The sequence below is a fragment of the Salvelinus alpinus genome, chromosome 13 (genome assembly GCF_045679555.1).
Source record: "Salvelinus alpinus chromosome 13, SLU_Salpinus.1, whole genome shotgun sequence".
Lineage (NCBI taxonomy): Eukaryota > Metazoa > Chordata > Actinopteri > Salmoniformes > Salmonidae > Salvelinus > Salvelinus alpinus.
The window spans coordinates 36,516,588-36,541,220 of record NC_092098.1 but is presented as its reverse complement, the minus strand read 5'-3'; the positions used below and the strand labels follow the sequence as shown (position 1 = coordinate 36,541,220).

The 24,633-nt window shown below is 40.5% G+C and overlaps 1 protein-coding gene across 1 annotated transcript; it reads right to left on the bottom strand.

The window, feature by feature from the left end:
• Positions 1–1,477: 1,477 nt before the first annotated feature.
• On the bottom strand, positions 1,478–22,659 carry micu2 (mitochondrial calcium uptake 2). Its single transcript, XM_071339099.1, has 12 exons — positions 22,370–22,659; positions 14,203–14,332; positions 13,985–14,016; positions 13,770–13,845; positions 13,530–13,577; positions 8,571–8,653; positions 5,461–5,520; positions 5,092–5,189; positions 4,612–4,783; positions 4,198–4,306; positions 3,184–3,341; positions 1,478–1,876 (listed from the first exon to the last, which is right to left on the bottom strand). Exons 1-12 carry the CDS (start codon positions 22,556–22,558, stop codon positions 1,775–1,777), a joined length of 1,257 nt encoding a protein of 418 aa, XP_071195200.1. The 5' UTR covers positions 22,559–22,659; the 3' UTR covers positions 1,478–1,774.
• Between the last annotated feature and the right edge of the window lie 1,974 nt (positions 22,660–24,633).

Sequence of the window (24,633 nt, the reverse complement as noted above, 5' to 3'; positions counted from 1 at the left end):
ACATCCCCACAGCATGATGCTGCCACCACTATGCTTCACCGTAGGGATGGTGCCAGGTTTCCTCCAGATGTGACGCTTGGCATTTAGGCCAAAGAGTTTAATCTTGGTTTCATCAGTCTCTTGATTCTCATGGTCCGTTTTTTGGGTGCCTTTTGGCAAACCCCAACCAGGCTGTCATGTGCCTTTTACTGAGGAGTGGCATCTATCTGGCAACTCCACCATAAAGGCCTGATTGGTGGAGTGCTGCAGAGATAGTTGTCCTTCTGGAAGGTTCTCCCATGTCCACAGAAGAACTCTGGAGCTCTGTCAGTGACCATCAGGTTCTTCCTCCCTGACCAAGGCCCCTCTCCCCCGATAGCTCAGTTTGGCCAGCTCTAGGAAGAGTCACAGTGGCTGCTTCCATTTAAAACTGCTTCCATTTAAGAATGGAGGCCACTGTGTTCTTGAGGACCTTCCATGCTGCAGAATTTGTTTGGTACCCTTCCCCAGATCTGTGCCTCGACACAATACTGTCTCAGAGCTCTATGGACAATTCCTTAGACCTAATGGCTTGGTTTTTGCTCTGACAACTTTGGGGCCTTATATAGACAGGTGTGTGCCTTTCCAAATCATGTTCAATCAATAGAATTTACCACAGGTGGACTCCCATCAAGTTGTAGAAACATCAAGGATGATTAATGGAAAGAGGATGCACCTGAACTCAATTTCAAGTCTCATAACAAAGGGTCTGAATACTTTTGTAAATAAGGTATGTTTTTTAAAGAAATTAGCTAAAAAAAAAACATTTTAGCTTTGTCATTATGGGGTGCGTGTAGATTAATGAGGGGGTAAAAAGTATTTAATCCATTTTAGTATAAGGCTGTAACGTAACAAAATGTAGAAAAAGTCAAGGGGTCTGAATCTTTCCCAAATGCACATTCCAGGAGCAATGCAGCATTTCTCAATTTATATAAAAAAAAAAAAAGTACACAGCTATGATCTAATAGATTGGCACCCTTGCACTTTACAATGGAGTGCAATGGAGCAGAATGTTCTGTTTTCAAAACGTATTGAATGGCTTTGTACCCTGTAAGCACAGGCGAAAAATTACACCGTAAACAAGAATCTCCTGCCTTCAACCAAATTAATTGGAATTCTGAATACTTTTGTCCACACCATTTTGACTTTGTAGTGAAAAATCTTAATTTCAGAATTTTTGGGGGATCCTGCGCAGTTCTTAAATACATGGGTGAACAAAAAGCTTAAATGTCAACTTATTGAAGAAATTAAAGTGAATTGTGCAAGGGTGCCAATATATTACAACACAACTGTACTTAGCAATGTGTTGAAGGCAAACATATTTCAAACATGACTCTTGCCACCTATATGACTCAGAAGTTTAGAACTTTCAGATGATACCACAGTAAACCATGTCTACCTGTAAACAAATCACTTGCATTTGAGGGAAACAGGGTAAAAAGTGCCATGACACATTCAATAAAATGTAAAAAGATCTCATATTTATATGCCTTGTATGCATAGACTGGTATCAAGCATCACAACAACCAATTTCTATTAGAATAAATCTCACCCATAGATTGTACTGTATATGGCAATAATATTTTCACAAACAAAAAGCCTGAAAAACATTGATTTAGTTCATTAGGACCATGTTTATATTCCATTGACAAATATCCAGTGATAATGGTCAACTAGTGGTCAGCCATCAATGCTTTACATTGGAGTCACCCAGTGAACACTCGTAAGGCGCTTCTCCATCCAATGGCCTAGCCCCTCAAAAAGGGCTTCCGGTGTCCCGGAGGGCCTCTTGGGCCCCCTTTAGGGTCTCCCTCTTCACACACTTCCAGTAATTTGTGATGCCGCGCTGGGGTTGCACCTGGGGAAATACAGACATCACATAATAAATGTTAAAGATACAATATGCAAATATCGCTCTGCTATAATTCTAATAGTTCGCTTAATTCTAATAGTTTGCCGACAAAACAAGCAGTCATTGTTTAGATAATTCATTGTACCATCTAAAATAACTGAAGTATTTTTCCCATAACCAAAAATATTGTATTTTCTGCTGTTTGAAGCTAGTATACAAAACCGAAAGTAAAAGACAAATTTTTTTTTTTTAAACTTAACAGGGAGCATAGAAATAGTACACATAAAACAGATCTACCGCTTCTTAGACTTGCTTTCCATGCGAATGACAGAACTGAAATGTCTGAATTTGGTCGGGTCGCCCAAAAAGTTACATATTGCAGCTTTAATAAGCTTCCCAGAGTGGCTGCATGACCTGATCACCAGGGCCCTATCCTATCAGATAGGATTAAAAGCATAAAAATAGAACGGGAGTCCCCATTCAAGACTGATTCGTCCGTTCTATTTCTATGCATTTAATCCTATCCGATAGGCAAAATCCAGATAACTTTTGACAAACTGTGCCCAGGACTAAACAACTTTACTGCACATGTTATTTATTTTTTTACACAATCTCTGCTGCTCCCTCCCTCCCCCTTTTCCTAATTCTCATTTACCTCCGGGATGAACATACAAAAAAATGTGGACGACATGATCAACATCCAAATAGTGATTTAATATTCCTTTCTCAGGTGGGGAGTTACAAGCAGCTATTAACTCCCCACCCCCCCCTGTAATTTAGGGTAGGCCTCCGATATGACAGCATATCTAGGACGATTACATCATTGCACAAAGCTTTTTAGTCTGTATTAGGCCCAAATAGATTACATCAATTGATGGGGGAGTTAACAGACAGCATAAAACCACACCCATGCGTTCTAAAATAATACATGCAGGACATATTCAAAAGCACAGGTGAAATAAATGTAAAATATATTATTTTAGTTCAGAAATGTGAGGCAGATTGTAAACCATGTTGCTGATAAGACTGGGGTTTTCATAAAGGTGAGTAGCGTGAAGGGATGGGGAGGGAGCAGCAGCTGCGTCAGGTTTTCGGAATGTTTTTTTGTGCTTAAAGTAACATCGCAAATCGATCAGGTCATGCAGCCTCAACTTCATTTGTATAGCACAATTCATACAGAAACCGCAACTCACATCACAATGATTATTAACGTCAATTGGAGACTTGCATGAAAGTTAGAGTTAAGCGTGGGTCTCAAGACCAAATAACGCTATAAAGGACTGCTTCAACTGATAGATAAATGCTCCCTGTACCTTCAAGCCGCGCAGTACTCTGTCTTCCATCACTCCGATAAACTCCTTGTGGCTCAGACAGTTATCGCCGTCCAGGTCAAAGATCTTGAACACAGTGTCCAGCACGTTCTCAGAGAGGTCGTGCCCTGTGGCAATCTTCACAGCTCGCCTAAATTGGACTGCAGAGAATGCAAGGGAAATAAACTATCAGGATAATGTACTTGGCTAACAGGGCAATCAGCAGTTGCTACGTCTATTATTGGACAAAAAAAGTAATTATGATACGTATCCATGGAAGAATATAACTTAGAAATGTCTCATGAACTGAGTTCAACTGTCGTACCCCAACAGAACCCAAAATAAGCTTGTTTTACACCAATGTTTGTAAACAAAGTAAATGTAAATAAACACTATATTATAGAATAACTATCTTCAAAGTAATGACTCGGGATGGCGGGTTTGATATGAAAGCTTCTTTTAGTAATAATACTTGTTCACGTTACAAACTTTAGATTCTACAGAACAATGAATAATGAGTTGCTAGCAGCGGAAAGGTCAGGATAATCACCTGTCAATTGCACTTAACTAGTGCGTTCTCTCTACTTCCTGTCGCAAGGCAGTCTGGAACTTGCAGTCAAAAGCCTAATTCAATACTAACCAGTACAAAATATGTATGTAGTTCTCTCAATCTCCAACACACAAATTCTAATACAATTACAAATATCTTTAGATAGAGCTCGATGAATTAACTTAAACATTAACTCTGTAACCCATTAAAGTTACAACATATATAGCCTCAAAACATGGTTAAAATGTTGATATCATGGATGGTCAGTCCTTCTGGATATACATTTGAGAGTGGTTAAATTTCTCCAGCACCTTCCCTCAGCTTTTTACCGAAACAGGGGCAGGGAGTGCGCTTTGTTACTGTTTCAACTGCTGAATGCTGCTTTAAAGTGATTTGACTGTGTAGAATCAGAATATTTCAGACAAAATGTCCTTCCTACAAAAAACTATGTAGAATAAGAAAATTACCCATTCCGATAGGTCGGTTGGCTTCACTTATCATTTTCACGGAGAAGGCAAAGTCCTCCAGGTTGTTGGTGAAGAGGCAGAATGCTTTGAACTCATCAAATGTGATGCTCTACAAGAGAAAAGGGACAAATGTCCAAGTCGTACATTGATCAGTCACCCCTTGAGATCCCCCCAAAATGTGTTATATATTTCACTTCTTAGACCTGAAGGTACATTGACATGACTGCATATTATCCCTATCCGAATATTTTGAAATTTCATCCTTCCTTCAATAAAAAGTGACCCCCATATCTGAATTTGTTGGATTGGGGAAAACAATTGGGTGGTAATTGGCAACCTCGCTTTCACCTATAACAACCCTTACTGATCTGTGATGACCTCAAGGAAACGAGGGTGGATTACTTTCTTTTTTACCTGGCCCGCGGGGATCCTCTTCCTCATGTTCTCCCAGTAGGCCTCGTTGGCTTCCTCGTTGGTGTAGTGCAGCAGCCACTCGGCAAAGTCCTCCCGCCGCATGGTGTCCATACCCTTGGAGAACTGCAGGAACTCCATCTCCTGCACCTCCGCCTGAAGGTCCTCCATGAACCTAGAGGAGAAATCCAGAGTAAAGACACTGAACATGACTAGGTCGGTTCTGGGCCTGTATTCAAAAAGTGTCTAAGAGTAGGAGTGCTGATCTAGGATCAGGTTCCCCCTGTCCATATTCATTATGATCTAACAGGCAACAATGATCCTAGATCAACACTTCTACTCTGAAGTCTATTCATACAGTGTCTACACGAAGTATCGAAAACATGATTTTACTAGGATTAGGTATACCTACAAGGAAAAGGTTGGGAGTAGCTATACCGTTTAACACCAATGATACTACATGGTAACCCACAGATATTTTACCTGCAAAATCCCTTGTACTGAAGCTTGTTTTCACCATTCCTGCCAAAGAAGAAGGCCTGCAGTGTAGTGTTCACATCATCCCCCTCTGCGACTGGTTTCTGTTTAGATGACATCAAGTTTCAACACTTCCTGCCTTTGTTATTACTGCAAGCCCCATCACGCTTGAAATACGAGTAAACAATCATTTTTCTAGCCCCGTACACAACGGTTTACATTTATCGTATAATGACAGTTGGCCAGCCTTAGTGCTTTCAATAGGCATTTCCCCAAAGGCCATTCAATGTCATCTATATAAAGTATTCTAAAAAAGTGTTTCCAAAAGTCACATGAGATTTCCACCTTAAAAATAAAAGTTCAGTGTTGACTCACCACGTCTGTGGCACCTTCCTTAGGCACCGTCTCTTTTCTTTTCCCAATGATTTTCTTGAGCTTCATCATAAAACAAAGCAGCAACAATGATTCCTTGCATTATAATAATGCAGATGAAACAGAAGATTAAGCTAAAAACATTTACTACTTGTAAGCTAGCTAAGAAATGCTCTCACATGTTCTCAGAATGCGGGAAACTACTAATTCAGTTAAACTCACTAATAACACATACATACCTCTTACTCATCTGAATTATCCAAGAAATGTCAGCAATAACAGAGAACATTTCATTAGTCAAAAGGTTATCAACTACCCACACTAATATTAAAAGTGGAAACAGTATGAAACAGCAAACAGTGAGTGTTTGAGATCGACTACAAAGTGGTTGGACCACACAGAATCACTAATCTACAAATCACCTTGCATCCCAATTACTAATCATTATGTGATCAAGATTAGTGATCCTTGCTTTGCTCACACTGATCCCCTCAAACACACCAAATTATTATCCATGCTGATCCTCTCTACTTTGTCAGGTGTGGAACTCATCTTCTAAACCAAACCATAATCTAATTGGAGGTGGATAACACCTTTTAGACATGCAGTGGGTTTTAGGAACACAACAGTGGTCTAACTCTAACCCTTGTGGTTCCCAGTGTTGCCGATTTTCACACCAGCCTCTGTTCTAAATTAGGGAATCAACTTTTCACTGGTTTTGTACAAAATTGTATAGTCACAGGCATTTTTGTAGCCATGTATGCATACTAGAGGTCGACCGATTAATCGGCCATTCCGATTAATCGGGCCGATTTCAAGTTTTCATAACAATCGGAAATCGGTATTTTCGGGCGCCGATTTTTTTTTTACACCTTTATTTAATCTTTATTTAACTAGGCAAGTCAGTTAAGAACACATTCTTATTTTCAATGACGGCCTACGGGGCAGAACGGCAGATTTTTAACCTTGTCAGCTCGGGGGATCCAATCTTGCATTGATTACAATGCACTCCACGAGGAGCCTGCCTGTTAGCGAATGCAGTAAGCTAAGGTAAGTTGCTAGCTAGCATTAAACTTATCTTATAAAAAACAATCAATCAATGACTGTCATTGCTCCAATGTGTACTTAACCATAAACATCAATGCCTTTCTTAAAATCAATACACAAGTATATATTTTTAAACCTGCATATTTAGCTAAAAGAAATCCAGGTTAGCAGGCAATATTAACCAGGTGAAATTGTGTCATTTCTCTTGCGTTCAATGCACGCAGAGTCAGGGTATATGCAACAGTTTGGGCTCTTTGCGAACTAATTTGCCAGAACTTTACGTAATTATGACAACATTGAAGGTTGTGCAATGTAACAGGAATATTTAGACTCATGGATGCCACCCGTTAGATAAAATACGGAACGGAATAAACGTTTTGTTTTCGAGGTGATAGTTTCCGGATTAGTCAAAGGTATATGGTTTAGAGAGAAATAGTCGACGCGTTATAATTCCTGTAATAACTTGCGGCTGAATTTGAAAGGGGTTCCTTCGTTATTTTACCGTTCATGTCTTCCATAGAGAATGTCTTGATCTACTTCAAATAAGGTCTGTGTTTCGTGCAGGCTTAAACCGCCTCGACGTTTTGATACCCGTGTAAATCTCACTAGGATAAGGTAACGTTTGTCAACATATTTTCATAAATCCACTCTACAAATGTTTTTTCGCTTATATTTAGCCAATATTGATCAGAGTTACCTTGTCCTATGGATATCTACACAGTTATAACATTGGCACGGTGATGTAAGCCTACACGAAACACAGACCTTATTTTAAGTGAATCTAAAAATATCCTATGGAATAAATGAAGGAACCGCTTTTCAGATTTTGCTAGGTGTCATGGGAATTATGACTCGCACTTTGGTTGTCAATTCTTACCATGCCCATTATTAAAATAGGATTTCCTGCATATAGAAATTAAAGTTTGTTTTCAACATTCATCACAGGTAACTTAAACTCTATTTTTATTCAAACAGTTGAGAGTATTTGTCTCCTAAGCAGAATCTTCAGTATCATTGTCACTTCAGAGCTGTGTGCGTGTGTATTTATGTATTATATTAAGTTAAAATAAGTGTTCATTGTTCATTCAGTATTGTTGCAATTGTCATTATTACAAAAATGTGTGTGTATGATATATATATATATTTAACTTTTTTAAATTTAATTTATTTATATTTATTTTTTAAATCGTCCGATTAATCGGTATCTGCTTTTTTTGTCCTCCAATAATCGGTATTGAAAAATCATAATCGGTCGATCTCTAATGCATACTGTATTGTGCTAAAGCCAACTAGCAAATACAGTATGTTTACAAGCTAGTTTCTGTGCCTTGTAAAATGTGATACCTCAGACTGAGAATGAATAGGCCAATGTTTTGACAGAAGGAACCAATTGAGGTGGGAGAAACTAGTGCAGAGGAACAAACATGTGGCACAGACTTAAGGTACTGGCCAAACAGTACCTCCGCGTTAGCATCAAGTGTCCATAGTACTCATTCATTGTAGGAGCGTGTATGTCAAAACCTCCAATTAGGTAATGTCCATGTAAGGGGCGGCAATATTTTGCAGTGTGGATACTTTATATAGATATACAATACATGAGACTGAATACAGAATACTAAAAATACAATTCCATCAATTCCTTGAGAAGCATAAAATAAAACATTTAAAAAAGGGGCAATCTGAGATTGCTACATCCATTTTTAAAATGTAAAATTAATGATATGTAGCTATTGATTCTTGAATATAACTTATAAATTCCTCATGAGCTTAGTTCAAATAATCCATCAGAACCCAAAATATAAGCTTGATTTACTCCATTGTTTATAAACAATGCAATTGTAAAATAACACTGTATAGCTTAAAAACATAGTTAAAACTATTATTTTGATCTCATGGATGGTTAGTCCTTGCATCCATAGTCCTGTCTATGAATTTGAGAGTGGTTACATTTCTCTAGTCCCACCCCAAAGCCGTTTACCCAAAACTGTGGAGTGGTACTCGTTTGCTGTTTGAACTGCAGATTGGCCCTTTAAGGAACATTTTATAATATAGATTATAAAACATACCTTGAGAAACTCCTTTCTGTCCACATGCTCATTGCCATCAATATCAAGCATTTTGAAAGCTATATGAAATCCTGTGTGTGGCTCTGAAATAACAATGCATTTTCTGTTAGAAATTAACGTCACTAGGTGCTGCTTGGACAGAACAAAGCAGCGACAAGATGAGCGGTTAGTTTTCAATTGCTGTCCACGTCACAAGGTTAACAGCAGGCTCTCCTGAAATAATGATTCAAGCACAACATTGTTGGTGACTGGGCAACATTTTGAATGAGGAAGTTAAGTCGCCAAAACACTACCACATGGGCAGTGTGTTCAGTAAGTACGAAAACAGCAACAAAACTATCAATGGAAAATGAGTGTTCTATTGGACCGTTTGAAGACGTCCTTTTTTGTTTTGTGCCAACTGAACACCACCCAGGTTCAGTCAATGTGTTACAGTAACAGGCTACACAATGTACTATCCTAAACAGTATAGATACCATAATCTAATGTACAATGTCAATAAATGAAGTTAATGTGCAGACAACTGCAGGTCCTGAGAATATCATGGACAACGGACACTCGGCAATCCATAAGGAGCCAGCTCCTGTACAAAAATATTGAGACAATTATGGTTGCGCTGGTCCGCCAAGACATGGTTGTGCGGTGCTTGCAGAAAAGTATATGAGAGCTCACTAATGTGGCACTGCCTGGTTACGTCTTTAGGCTACAGCTGCACTAAACCAGGGTCCTGTTCATTAGGCAAAACTCAACAGAAGAACATGTTCCAAAACTGAGTGAAACTAGGTGGTACTATATGTACTTGTGTAACAGTGTTGCTTCAGTCCCTCTCCTTGCCCCAACCTGGGCTCGAATCAGGGACCCTCTAAACACGTCAACAACTGTCACCCATATGTTGTGCCTCCACTATATGTTTTATTTATTTATTTTTATTTCACCTTTATTTAACCAGGTAGGCAAGTTGAGAACAAGTTCTCATTTACAACTGCGACCTGGCCAAGATAAAGCAAAGCAGTTCGACACATAACACAGTTACACATGCAGTAAAACAAACACAGTAAATAATACTGTAGAAAAATAAGTCTATATACAATGTGAGAAAATGAGGTTAGATAAGGGAGGTAAAGGCAATAAATAGGCCACGGTGGCGAAGTAAATACAATATAGCAATTAAAACACTGGAATGGTAGATTTGACAGTAGATGAGTGTGCAAAGTAGAAATACTGGGGTGCAAAGGAGCAAAATAAATAAATAATTACAGTAGGGGAAGAGGTAGTTGTTTGGGCTATTTATAGATGGGTTATGTACAGGTGCAGTGATCTGTGAGCTGCTCTGACAGCTGGTGCTTAAAGCTAGTGAGGGAGAAAAGTGTTTCCAGTTCCAGAGATTTGTGTAGTTCGTTCCAGTCATTGGCAGCAGAGAACTGGAAGGAGAGGCGGCCAAAGGAGGAATTGGCTTTGGGGGTGACAAGTGAGATATACCTGCTGGAACGCGTGCTACGGGTGGGTGCAGCTATGGTGACCAGCGAGCAGAGATAAGGAGGGACTTTACCTAGCAGGGTCTTGCAGATGACCTGGAGCCAGTGGGTTTGGCGACGAGTATGAAGCGAGGGCCAGCCAACGAGAGCGTACAGGTCATAGTGGTGGGTAGTATATGGGGCTTTGGTGACAAAACGGATGGCACTGTGATAGACTGCATCCAATTTGTTGAGTAGGGTGTTGGAGGCTATTTTGTAAATGACATCGCCGAAGTCGCGGATCGGTAAGATGGTCAGTTTTACGAGTTTATGTTTGGCAGCATGAGTGAAGGATGCTTTGTTTGCGAAATAGGAAGCCAATTCTAGATTTTAACTTTGGATTGGAAATGTTTTATGTGAGTCTGGAAGGAGAGTTTACAGTCTAACCAGACACCTGGTAAGTCCGAACCGTCCAGAGTAGTGATGCTGGACGGGCGTGCAGGTGCGGGCAGCGATCGGTTGAAGAGCATGCATTTAGTTTTACTTGTATTTAAGAGCAGTTGGAGGCCACGGAAGGAGAGTTGTATGGCATTGAAGCTCGTCTGGGGGGTTGTTAACACAGTGTCCAAAGAAGGGCCAGAAGTATACAGAATGGTGTCATCGGCGTAGAGGTGGATCAGAGACTCACCAGCAGCAAGAGCGACATCATTGATATATACAGAGAAAAGAGTCGGCTCAAGAATTGAACCCTGTGGCACCCCCATAGAGACTGCCAGAGGCACGGAAAACAGACCCTCAGATTTGACACACTGAACTCTGTCGGAGAAGTAGTTGGTGAACCAGGCGAGGCAATCATTTGAGAAACCAAGGCTGTTGAGTCTGCCGATGAGGATGTGGTGATTGACAGAGTCGAAAGCCTTGGCCAGGTCAATGAATACGGCTGCACAGTATTGTTTCTTATCGATGGAGGTTAAGATATCGTTTAGGACCTTGAGCGTGGCTGAGGTGCACCCATGACCAGCTCGGAAACCAGATTGCATAGCAGAGAAGGTACGGTGGGATTCGAAATGGTCGGTGATCTGTTTGTTAACTTGGCTTTTGAAGACCTTAGAAAGGTAGGATCGATATAAGTCTGTAGCAGTTTGGGTCAAGAGTGTCCCCCCCTTTGAAGAGGGTGATGACCGCAGCTGCTTTCCAATCTTTGGGAATCTCAGACGACACAAAAGAGAGGTTGAACAGGCTAGTAATAGGGGTTGCAACAATTTCGGCAGATCATTTTAGAAAGAAAGGGTCCAGATTGTCTAGCCCGGCTGATTTGTGGGGGTCCAGATTTTGCAGCTCTTTCAGAACATCAGCTGACTGGATTTGGGAGAAGGAGAAATAGGGAAGGCTTGGGCGAGTTGCTGTGGGGGGTGCAGTGCTGTTGACCGGGGTAGGGGTGGCCAGGTGGAAATGTGGAATATGTACTGACATGTACCTGATAGATGCACACACACTACATGTTAATGCATGTAAATTATAAAGAAGGAATGGAGTAAAAACAAACAAAATAGAACTATTGTAAATACTGTGTCCATAATATGTATAAGCTGGAAGTAGAGGCCTAAGCGTTGTTGTTCACTAGCTCACTCTAATTAGGGGAGGTAGGGTTAGAAAGTAATAAAGAAAAAAGATAAGTACCAGTCAAAAGTTTAGACACACCTACTCAGTCAAGGGTTTTTCTATATTTTGAAGGAGTTCCCACATATGCTGAGCACTGCTTTTCCTTCACTCTTTGGTCCAACTCATCCCAAACCATCTCTAATTGGGTTGAGGTCGGGTGATTGTGGAAGCCAGGTCATCTGATGCAGCACAAATAGCCTTTACACAGCCTGGAGGTGTGTTGGGTCATTGCCCTGTTGAAAAACAAATTATCATCACACTAAGCGCAAACCAGATGGGATGGCGTATCGCTGCAGAATGCTGTGGTAGCCATGCTGGTTAAGTGTGCCTTGAATTTTAAATAAATCAGTGTCACCAGCAAAGCCCAGCCACAACTCCTGCTTCATGGTGGGAAGCACAAATGCGGAAATCATCCATTCACCTACTCTTCGTCTCACAAAGACTCGGAGGTTGGAAACAAAAATCTCAAATTTGGACTCAGACAAAAGGACAGACTTCCACTGGTCGAATGTCCATTGCTCGTGTTTCTTTAACCAACCAAGTCTCTTCTTCTTATTGGTGTCCTTTAGTAGTGGTTTCTTTGCAGCAAATTAACCATGAAGGCCTGATTCACGCAGTCTCCTCTGAACAGTTGATGTTGAGATGTGTATGTTACTTGAACTCTGTGAAGCATTTACTTGGGCTGCAATCCGAGGTGCAGTTAATTAGTTAACTTATCCTCTGCAGCAGAGGTAACTCTGGGTCTTCCTTTCCTGTGGCGGTCCTCATGAGAGCCAGTTTCATCATAGCGCTTGGTAGTTTTTGCGACTGCACTTGAAGAAACTTTCAAAGTTCTTGAAATTTTCCAGATTGACTGACCTTCATGCCTTAAAGTAATGGACTGTCGTTTATCTTTGCTTATTTGAGTTTCTTGCCATAATATGGACTTGGTCTTTTACCAAATAGGGATATCTTCTGTATTCCACCCCTACCTTGTCACAACACAACTGATTGGCTCAAATGCATTAAGGAAAGAAATTCCATGGCACACCTGTTAATTGAAATGCATTCCAGGTGACTACCTCATTAAGCTGGTTGAGAGAACGCCAAGAGTGTGCAAAGCTGTCATCAAAGCAAAGGGTGGCTACTTTGAAGAATCTCAAAAAATATATATTTTATAACACCTTTTTGGTTACTACATGATTCCATGTGTTGTTTCATAGTTTTGATATCTTCACTATTATTCTACAAGAAAATAGTAAAAATAAATAAAAACCCTTGAATGAGTAGATCTCTCTCTCTCTCATCCTTGTTTTTGAAAGAAAAGCAAAAAAATGTTGTCCATTAAAATAACATCAAATTGATCAAAAATACAGTGCAAACATTGTCAACTAATCTGAAGGCCAGTTTTATTGCTTCTTTAAATCAGAACAACAGTTTTCATCTGTGCTAACATAACATAATAACATAAGGGTTTTCTAATGATCAATTAGCCTTTTAAAATTATAGACTTGGATTAGCTAACACAACGTGCCATTGGAAAACAGGAGTGATGGTTGCTGATAATGGGCCTCTGTACGCCTATGTAGATATTCCATAAAAAATATATCTGCCGTTTCCAGCTACAATAGTAATTTACAACATTAACAATGTCTACACTGTATTTCTGATCAATTTTATGTTATTTTAAATTGACAAAAAAAAATTGGCTTTTCATTCAAAAACAAGGACATGCACTCCTAATCCACACAACCCAGATGACGTAAAATGTGTTGTGTAAGAATTAGAGGATGCCGGTTCCAAATGCATGTCATTGAAAGGGAGGGCTGTTTCCACTGTATGTCATTCTGGGTCTATAACTTACTGGTCAGAATAGTCAACAGGAACAGGTACTCTGTGTAGGATATCAGACCTGCAAGACAAAACATGCCTTCTCCATCACACAAACATTTCAGTGAGTGTTCATTTATCCTGTTTAGATTGACACTCCCACATAGTGATCAAATACATATTTCCTGCCTGAAGTATAACTATCCAGAATATTTTTACATTGATGAAGCACATAGCACCTGTGAGGCTGTTTGACCATGGCATGAAAACGTACCATCGTCTCCGAAGTTTCTGAACAGACTGTTACCTGCCTGGACCCGTGAGGCAGCATCCAGCATTTTATCCACCTCCTGCAAGTATCATAAATTATACAAGGAGAAACAACCAATAGTCTTCTCTTGCTGTAATGCTCATGTTGATGGCATTGCACGATAGGACTAAAATACAAAACACGTTCTGACAATGAGTTAACCCGATCACAACACTCACCTTTTTGGTTAGAGCTTTCTTTGGTAATTTACCTAATAGCAGATGAAAGAAAAATTATGTAAAGTGCAGTTCTTGCCTGGAACAAAATTCAATACACTTACAGAGGGAGCTTGTGTAGCCATATACCAATCAATTCAATACATCATGAAGTATTCCCTTTTCTACCAGCTAAGCCATTTTACAACATGGACACTATTATTTGATACTACTGTACTTACGGTCAACATTCTCCAACATGATTGAGAAGAGGAAATCCCTTGGTGTCATGTAGAGTTCCTTATTGTACGTCATGGAAGCAAACTGGTTGAAGCACATCCGTCTGGCAGACAGCTGGAACACTGGAAGCAACTATAATATGGAAAGAAGCATTATCACTAAAAGGACAAGGTCTAAAATACAAGGGCAGTGCAAAGCTGAAAATTGGATAAGGTAATGACTATAGAAGAATTGTCAGTACTCCTGACCAACTATTGTGGCACATTGGATGAAGGTCTGTCATTTGTCTAACAGCAATTAGTTAATACATTTTACTTGCTTCAGCTATCAATTTATCAAGGCTACTGATTGCACAATTTCCCCATAGATAGAAAACATAGGTCTAACAACTGGATTGAATACTTTCTTGTGCACTGCTCGGTGTGGTGATGTAAGGGATGCCGATTTAGTAAGAACCGTCTACCTACTATGGATATACAGTGGTGTCCCAAATTATTGACACCCTTGATAAAATTACTGTATAAAATAAATCATTCAAGTTCTGAGCTATATTGTATGCTCCCAAAAAATTGGGAAATTATTTTATACTAATAAAATTGCTCAGAGAAAAAGTAATAATTTTCTTCCCTCAAAAAGGTAGGGGTCAGCGTCAACGAGCAGCGACGTCATCTGGTCATCCAAAAACAAGGAAGACATTGGATGAATATAAAAAAGTGATGCATTTAAAAAAATATATATAATAATAATCCACCTCAGCAACAATTATTTGAATAATTCAATGGATGTTTTGTGCACAAAGTTGATGACTAAAGTGTCTTATTAGGAATTTTCAAATCTGATTTCTGTGTGACCGTCTATGGAAATTGTGTTTCTGGGCCGGGCGTCAGTTGGCGTGGGCCGGGCGTGCAGTACCGAAGCAAAACTGTAGGAGCAGTCAAACCAGTGCTTCTAGACCAGAACCCTGGCCCCTTGGTGTGTGCAGAGTTGGTGATAGCTAACTTACAGAAGTCAAGAGAGGACATATGAATAAAATAAATCCCTCGTTATGTCGAGATCACAACTTACTTATCTCATGATCACTACATAACAAAAGTTGTTAAATCGTGATCACGAGAACATTTTGTCGAGATGAGATGAATTCAAAGTACCACGTATTATCCATTAATTTGTCCAGATGCACGAGAACCACCTCATCAAGGAACCCTGTGACTGCTTTGATTGCAATGTGCTCGCTCACAAGATTCGGCAAGTTAGTGGCATTGTTGCTCGCATGCGATTGGCTGTGGTTTTGGGGGTGGCACACAGCCTAGGAGAAAAAGAGCTGGCTTACAGGCGTCGTAAAGTGCTTAAATGCCCCACAAACTCTTAGCTCAAGGTAAGAGGCAATGTGGCTTCCTAACATTCTAATTTATAAACTGATACTGAGCTCCAAAAACACAAATAGAAGCATGATGTTAGCATGAAAGGTACCATCCCTTAGTTTTTTTTATTGATTGCTACACTATGCGCTGATCCACCGTGGGCTCTGCCGCCTCAGCCATACTTTTAATCTATCATCAATATGTCCACTCCTATATATAGAGTTTATCGTGATCTCAACAAAACAACTTTTATTATGTCATGATCATGAAATAAATAAATTGTGATCAACATGAGATAAATGTTTTATTTATATGTCCTCTCTGGACTTTCATACTAACTAGCTAGTCTCCCTCAGCATAAGGGTTGGCTAATTTAAGCTATTGTGTGTCAGTCGGAGTTATTTAACAGTATATTTAGTGAATGGGCAAGCTAACATGCTGACTAGATCGTGCGTTCGCGCATGTTGATTTTGTCTATCCACACCAGACACGATCAGGACACGTAAGTTGAAATATCAAAACGAACTCTGAAGCAACTATATTACAATTATGTTAATCATTTGGGGACAAGTCGAAAAGCATTAAACATTCATGGGAATTTAGCTAGCTAACTTGCTGTTAGCTAATTTGTCCTGCGATATAAACATTGTGTTGTTATTTTTAATTAATCCACAGATAAAAGGGTAAACCGAGTTTGTTTCTAGTTATCTCCTCCTTCAGGCTTCTTCTTCTTTGGACTTTATATGGCGGTTGGCGACCAACTTTAAGGTGCATTACCACCACCAACTGGGCTGGAGTGTGGACCTCAGTTCATCTTTCAATCACCCACATGGGAATATGTTCCTAAAAACCAATGAGGAGATGGGAGAGGCAGGACTTTCAGCTCGTCAAGCGTCACAAATAGAACCAAGTTATATCTTAGCGCCTGGCTACGCAGACGCTCGTTGACACGCGCAAGCTGTTTGGATGCAATGATTGAATAACATGTATGTTTACATTCATTTTGTAACGTGAGCGGTGGGGTCACCATGTAAGGATGTTGATCACAGGAAGTTGGTGGCACCTTAATTGGGGAGGATGGGCTCGTGGTAATGGCTAGAGCGGAATAGTATCAAATACATTATTTCTATGTGTTTGATGCCATTCTATTCGCTCTATTTCAGCCATTATTATGACCCGTCCTCCAATCAGCAGCCTCAACTGATGTTGATATAAGTCACGATAACAGGAAAAGTGTTTATTTCCAGTGAGTGCATTTGCTTGGTTTCGTTTCTGTAGCTAGCTAGCTGAGACCAAAGAGATGAGAACCTTTTTCTGACTGAAGCACACATCTTCTGACAGTGACACAGTGCCCTCCTGTGGACTGAAGCTGAACTTTACTACAACATATTTAACCTTGTTAAAAATGAGCAATTTAGTGGTAGAACTGACTAAATTAAATTAATCATAGAGGTCTTATAACCTACTCTCTACTTGGCTCATGTCTGTTAGCCTATTGTCTGTTATCCCTTTATAGGCTATGTAACTTTCGGCTAAGCCCCCAATGTCCAAAAGTAGTGGGAAGGAATGGTGGGGTGTGTTGGGGATAGTGGTATATATAAGCAATAAGTCCTGAGGGGGGTGGTATAGGACCAATCTACTACGGCTAAGGGCTGTGGTATATTGGCCATATATCATAGTAGCCTTATTGCTTTTATAAACTGGTTACCCGCGTAACTAGAGCAGTAAAAATACTTGTGGTATACGGTCTGATATACCATGGCTGTCAGCCAATCAGCATTTCGGGCTCAAATGCTGATTGGGGCTAGTTCGTTAGCTAGCTTGTCGTTCAGTAGCATTTTGGGCAGATTGCTCACGTTTGAAGTGAAGGGAGTACAGGGTTTAGCATATCTCTCGAGGAGGCTAAAACGAGATTGTCTTGGAAAAGTTGAATATTTTCGAAAGGAGTCGGGTAATTGGTTAAGGGAGGAGGATTGGAGGGAAAGAGAGGAGGTTGAACAGACTGAGGGAGGCAGAGTATGGGTTTGAATCTGTTGAAGCTAGCAATAACAAGGGAGAGGGTATGTAGAGGACGATTGGTGTCAAGTACAAATAGAGTAAGCCAGATGCCATTTTTGAGTTCTGGAGGTGAAATGGAAGGGGTAGAAGGTGTTGTGAGGAGCTCGGGGCCCGAGCCTTGCATTGCATTGATGGACATGGTTGTGATAAAGATACGTTTGGTCCAGAGGAAGTGTGATTTTTGAAGAGGGTGGTACCAGGCCTTTTGGCTGATCCATGGATGGTTTCAGGTTGGGTGGAAAAGATGGTGAGTGCTGTTGAGTCGGTGAAGGTAACCCGAAGCAGACTTGTGATGTTTGTGTTTCTTCCGATCAGAGGGAGCAGGCCCGCCATGCAACGCAACTTGAGGAAAGACCTGTATCTTGCTTTGCACTTAGGTACAGGGCACCATTGAAGGGAGTGATTTCTGGGGTAGCGTTAAGTGTGGAGGTGGAGCAATTTAAGTTTCCTGGTGTTTGTGACGCCTGCCATATGGTGTAAAGTAGATCCGGTGGGGAGCGTGGTGAAACAGTGTGCGTGGTGACAGTCTGTTAATTTTGAGCTTTGATTCAGTCTTTATCTGACAAAGTAATGTTAGGATATACAGTTGAAGTTGGAAGTTTACATACACTTAGGTTGGAGTGATTGAAACTAGTTTTTCAACCACTCCACAAAACTATAGTTTTGGCAAGTCGGTTAGGACATCTACTTTGTGTATGACAAGTAATTTTTTCCAACAATTGTTTACAGACAGATTATTCACTGTATCACAATTCCAGTGGGTCAGAAGTTTACATACACTAAATTAACTGTGCCTTTATACAGCTTGGAAAATTCCAGAAAATGTCATGGTTTTAGAAGTTTCTGATAGGCTAATTGACATTTGAGTCAATTGGAGGAGTACCTGTGGATGTATTTCGAGGCCCACCTTCAAACTCAGTGCCTCTGCTTGACATCATGGGAAAATCCTATATCGACATAACCTGAAAGGCCGCTCAGCAAGGAAGCCACTGCTCCAAAACCGCCATAAAAAAGCATGACTACAGTTTGCAACTGCACATGGGGACAAAGATCGTACTTTTTGGAGAAATGTCCTCTGGTCTGATGAAACAAAAATAGAACTGTTTGGCCATAATGACCATCGTTATGTTAGGAGGAAAACGGGGGAGGCTTGCAAGCCGAAGAACACAATCCCAACCGTGAAGCACGGGGCTGGCAGCATCATGTTGTGGGGATGCTTTGCTGCAGGAGGGACTGGTGCACTTCACAAAATAGATGGCATCATGAGGATGGAAAATTATGTGGATATATTGAAGCAACATCTCAAGACATCAGTCAGGAAGTTAAAGCTTGGTTGCAAATGGGTCTTCCAAATGGACAATGACCCCAAGCATACTCCCAAAGTTGTGGCAAAATGGCTTAAGGACAACAAAGTCAAGGTATTGGAGTGGCCATCACAAAGCCCTGACCTCAATCCTATAGAAAATGTGGGGGCAGAACTGAAAAAGCGTGTGGGAGCTTGGAGGCCGACAAGCCTGACTCAGTTACACCAGCTCTGTCAGGAGGAATGGGACAAAATCCACCCATCTTATTGTGGGAAGCTTGTGGAAGGCTACCCGAAACATTTGACCCAAGTTAAACAACTTAAAGGCAATGCTACCAAATACTAATTGAGTGTATGTAAACTTCTGACCCACTGGGAATGTGATGAAAGAAATAAAAGCTGAAATAAATTATCATCTCTACTATTATTCTGACATTTCACATTCTTAAAATAAAGTGGTGATCCTAACTGACATAAAACAGGGAATTCTTACTAGGATTAAATGTCAGGAAATGTGAAAAACTGAGTTGAAATGTATTTGGCTAAGGTGTATGTAAACTTCCGACTTCAACTGTTGGAGTGATGCTGTTAGAGATTTTGTGACGAATACACTAGTGTTATAGGCATCATGAGCATGTCGCAGCAGTGTGTAGGAGGGAGATTCCAAGATGTGGGAAGTGTGTAGGAGGACATGGGGCAGAGGAATGTGTAGTGCCGATGAAAAAAAGCTGTGTGTGTCAACTGTATGGGTGCCCACATTGCTGGGGATTGGAGGTGTCCAGTGCGAGAGAGACAGGTTGAGGTGGCCAGGGTCAGAGTAGTACAGAAGATGTAGTATGGTGAGGCAGTGATGAAAGGAGGAGGGTGGCTCAATGGTGAGGGATTCTGAGAGGATCCCTGTGAATAGTAAATCTGTGCAAGAACAGAGGGAGACCAATGAGTGAAATTTAAGTAAGGTTGTCCTCTTAGTGTTCATAGCAATGTTTATCAACTGTACAGCAGAGATGGAACATAAGTCACAGAAAATAGATGCATTCGCAGTTGCAGAGAAGTACTTGGAGGTAGTAGAGTTGACTTCAGAAGAGTTACAGGGTGTGTTGAGTAGTAGTGTCCTGTCCTCTCAGGTCCTTGTCCTGGGGTAGGATCAGATATGGTTAAAGTAGTGGAATAAGGTGGTGGGTTTTAATGAGTATAGGGTTAGTTGGTAGGGTAATACATATTTTTATTTTTCCCATTTCCCCTTTTGTATCACAATGTGTAATGGATTTATACTATATTTCAGTTGGTGGCGGTAATGCAACATATTGGATGCCAACCGACGGTGAACTCCACCAAATAAGTAGTCGTAGTTTCTAGCTACCTACCATATTTGTACGCAGACTTAAATAGGCTACTTGCAGGGTTGGTTAGGTTACTCTAAATGTAATCCGTTACAGTTAGCTGTCCAAAATTGTAATCAGTAATGTAACTTTTGGATTACCCAAACTCAGTAACGTAATCTGATTCAATTCCATTACTTTTAGATTACTTTCCCTTTAAGAGGCATTAGAAGACAAAAATGTTACCAATTGAATTACATCTATTGCAGGATACATCAATGTTAATGTTTAAACTAAATAGCTCTACTGACAAGTGCTATTTACATGTGAAAATGAATGGCCTATTGTTTACCTTTTTGTTGGTGACACTTTTTTTTTAGGGGGTGGATCAGCTTTAATATTGCAGATAGATTGTAGCTTCCATCAATGTAATTGTCTGCATCATTTCCAATCCCCCATATATTTTTGGGGGTAAATATATAAAAAATGTTTGGGCACACACACCTTTTAAAAATATATTTTCCTTTATTGTTCCCCGCAAACCCTACCATCCCTCCCCTAATTGGAGTAAACTAATAAACAATAACACTTATGCTTCTACTTCCAGCTTATACATACTATATACATTTTACGTACACATTCTATTTTACAATAGTTATATTTTGCTTGTTTTTAGTCCTGACCTTCCTCTATTTCTGATGTCCATCCAGTTTGATTTCTATTTGCAACTGTGCTATTTCACAAAAGTTCTGATATCTTAATATGCAGCTGTTTAAAGGGCAAATCCTCAGATGAAACAATAACAAAACGGTTGCCCGCCTCTGTTTTGGTAAAGAAAACTGAGGGATGGGCCTGAAGAAATGTAACCACTCTCAGATTAATAGACAAAGCTATGGATGCAAGGATTGACCATCCATGATATTAACATTATAGTTTTAACAATGTTATGAGGCTATAAAGTGTTTGTTTAGACTTACAATGTTTACAAACATTGGTGAAAAACACGCTTATATTTTGGGTTCTCGTGGAGTGTGACAGTTGAACTAAGCTCATGAGGCATTTATAAGTTATATTCTTCAACAATCAATGGAGATATATATATATAATTGATAAGTCCAAAAATGGTTGTAGCAACTACAGATTGTCCTTTTAAGTGTATCAAAAGTGTGCCAGTTTGAGCACGTGTCCATTAGGCCTATGGATTTGTTGTATTTATTTATCAGAATTATTTAGATTGAGCAATAAAATACCCACTTGTATTCCATAGGCTAGGTTCCGCACTGTCCACTGGCTTCAATTGATAAGCAGTTTAAGCTTCTTGAATTCAACCATTATTGGGTTCAACAGCCATCCACAACAACCTCAATTCGTAAGGCGCAATTAGCTAATGACAGCGCAGCAGTATGATCCACGTCAATGTGCTATGTAGATATCAATAATAAGTTATAGGCTACACCACTGCTGCCACCCTTACCTCCATTTATTCGAGTTGGATCATCTTTGTATGCCGACATTAGTCGAACCATTGGAAGACATCGCTTGAACTGTAGCCTGCAAAAGCCTATTCCTGCTCTTTACCCCCGATCCATCAAACACATTTGGTGTGTCATCATTGTGGCCTGACTCGCTCAGGTGGAACAAATTTAAACATGCGCCTTTTTTCAATGCTTATTTGAATGTCATTTAGTAAACAGAGAAGTGTCAAATATTTTTTTTCGCAAACATCCTTTCAGAATTCAAAAGTAATCCTCGAAGTAATCTAGTTTTTCAAAACTATCGGTAATCTGATTACAATATTTTTTAAAGGTCACGGATTACAGTTAACATTTTTGTAATCCCTTACATGTAATCCGTTACTCATCAACCCTGACTAACGTTACTTGTTTACTTTAGCCCTATATAGGACTCCGCGAATCGTTCTATGTAGGGCTGTTTACTTGTGTACTGTAATATTCAGTTGTGATAATGGTAGACGAGTGTAGCGAACAAATACTGATTCACCAGGCACTGACGGGTAGCTAACTAGCAAGAAAATGTCAAACATCGTGGCTGACTAGCTAACTATAGCTAGCTAACATAGATATCAATCCAGCTAACGTTAGTTACTGCTGCGCCAAATATACGTTACCTTTTCCTCCTCGGCATGAACGGTGAAGGGAAAAAACCTCTTGCTCGGTTCATAGTGATAATATATCAGTCCGCTTCCAATGAGAGACCCCAAAATGCCAGGTCCCAAGGCACGATGCAGCGCTCTGTACGACCAAGGTCTCCTCAAAAAGTTTCTCAAAACTCCAGCAGCCCTTCCCCAGCTAGCCATTTTCCATAAACTGTCACACCCACTGGTCAGGTTCCAACATTCTTGATCATTTTCTTCTTCGATGAGGTTTAACGGCGTCTGACATCAAATATGTTGCATTACCGCCACCTACTAGACTGAATTACAGCTCCCTTATACCTCGCTTGAAAAAAAAAAAAAGCAAACACCCTACCAATTTAACACCACACTTTTTATACAATAAAAATAATACCACCCTACTCGACTATTTAAATCTATTTAGAATTTCCTCAGGCCAACAACCTGAAAGGATGGGACGTCACCACTTAACACACCCTGTAACTCTTCTGATGACAAGTCTCTCACACCCAAATACCTCCCTGCAGCTGCCACCACAACCTCAAATTTCTGCGACTTTACGTTCCATCCCTGCAGTACAGTTGATAACCATTGCTATAAATGCTAAAAATCCAATCTTACTGAAACATATGTACTGGTAGAGATCTACTACTCACACCAGTCCTCTCAGGATCCCTCCTGCCTGACCCATCTTCCTTTACTTTCTTCACTGCATCAACATATGACAACTTCTGCACTACTCTAACCCTGGAAACCTCAACCTGCCTCTCTCGCACATTTCTGATCCCTAGCCCCATCGGCACCCCTACAATTAACACTACTTTCCCCAATGCTATACATTCCTTTGTCTCATGGCCTTCTGCACACTTCTCACACCTAGGAACCTCCTCCTACACACTGCTGCCACATGCCCATAAGCTTGACACCTATAACAACGTAATGTATTCTGCACAAAAGCTCGTACAGGATAACTTATATATCCTAACATCTCTTTGTCCGGCAAAGACTCAACATCAAAACTCAAAAAAATTGATAATGACTCTTCTGTTTCACCACTCTCGCCACCCTGTCGTCACCACTCTACACCAAACGACGAGCATCACTAACACCGGGAATCTTCCCCTTCAGTTGGTCAACTTTTACATTTACTGCTACCCCAGTAATCACTCCTTTCAATGGAGCCCTTTTCTTGAGAGCGAAACAATTCACATTTCTTGCCTCCATTCGTTTAAAGCAGAGCACCGTCTCCCTGTGACCAGCAGAAACACAAACAATTATCACAAGACCACTTCTGGTTACCGTCACCGATTCCACAGTACCCAACTCTGTTTTCACCCACCCTGAAACCAAAAATGGATCAGCCAAAAGGCAAGGGTCCACTTTTTCCAAAAACGTCACTCCTACTGTCACAGACAAATTTTTGTCCTGACCCTCGGTGCAAGCCTCAGGCTCCGAGTACTTCACCACACCTTCCACCTCCGATACTTCGCCCTCATTCACTTTCATTTCTCCTCCTGTCTTCAGCTCACTCTACTTATACTTTCTACCATTCTTCTTTAACAAACCATCTCCTTTTTCCCCTCAATTTTTAACGGACTAAAGCTCACCGTCTTCCTCCCTCTCTCTCTTAGACCTCCTCTGCCTCTCTTTTCCCTCCATTCCTCCCCCGTATTCCAAGTATGCGTCTCCTTATGATAATACTGCACTTCTCTTGGCATACACTACTGGTCAAAAGTTTGGACACACCTACTAATTCAAGGGTTCTTCTTTATTAATACTATTATCTACATTGTAGATTAATAGTGAAGACATCAAACCTATAAAATAACACATATGGAATCATGTAGTAACCAAAAAAGTGTTAAATAAATAGCCACCCTTTGCCTTGATGACAGCTTTGCACAGTCTTGGCATTCTCTCAACCAGCTTCACCTGGAACGCTTTCCCAACAGTCTGCTGAGCACTTGGTGGCTGCTTTTCCTTCACTCCGCGGTCCGACTCATCCCAAACCATCTCAATTTGGTTGAGGTCGGGGGATTGTCGGGTGATCATCTGATGCAGCACTCCATCACTCTCCTTCTTGGTCAAATAGCCTTTACACAGCCTGGAGGTGTGTTGGGTCATTGTCCTGCTGAAAAACAAATGATAGTCCCACTAAGCCCAAGCCAGATAGGATGGCATATAGCTGCAGAATGCTGTGGTAACCATGCTGGTTAAGTGTGCCTTGAATTCTAAATAAATCACAGACAGTGTCACCA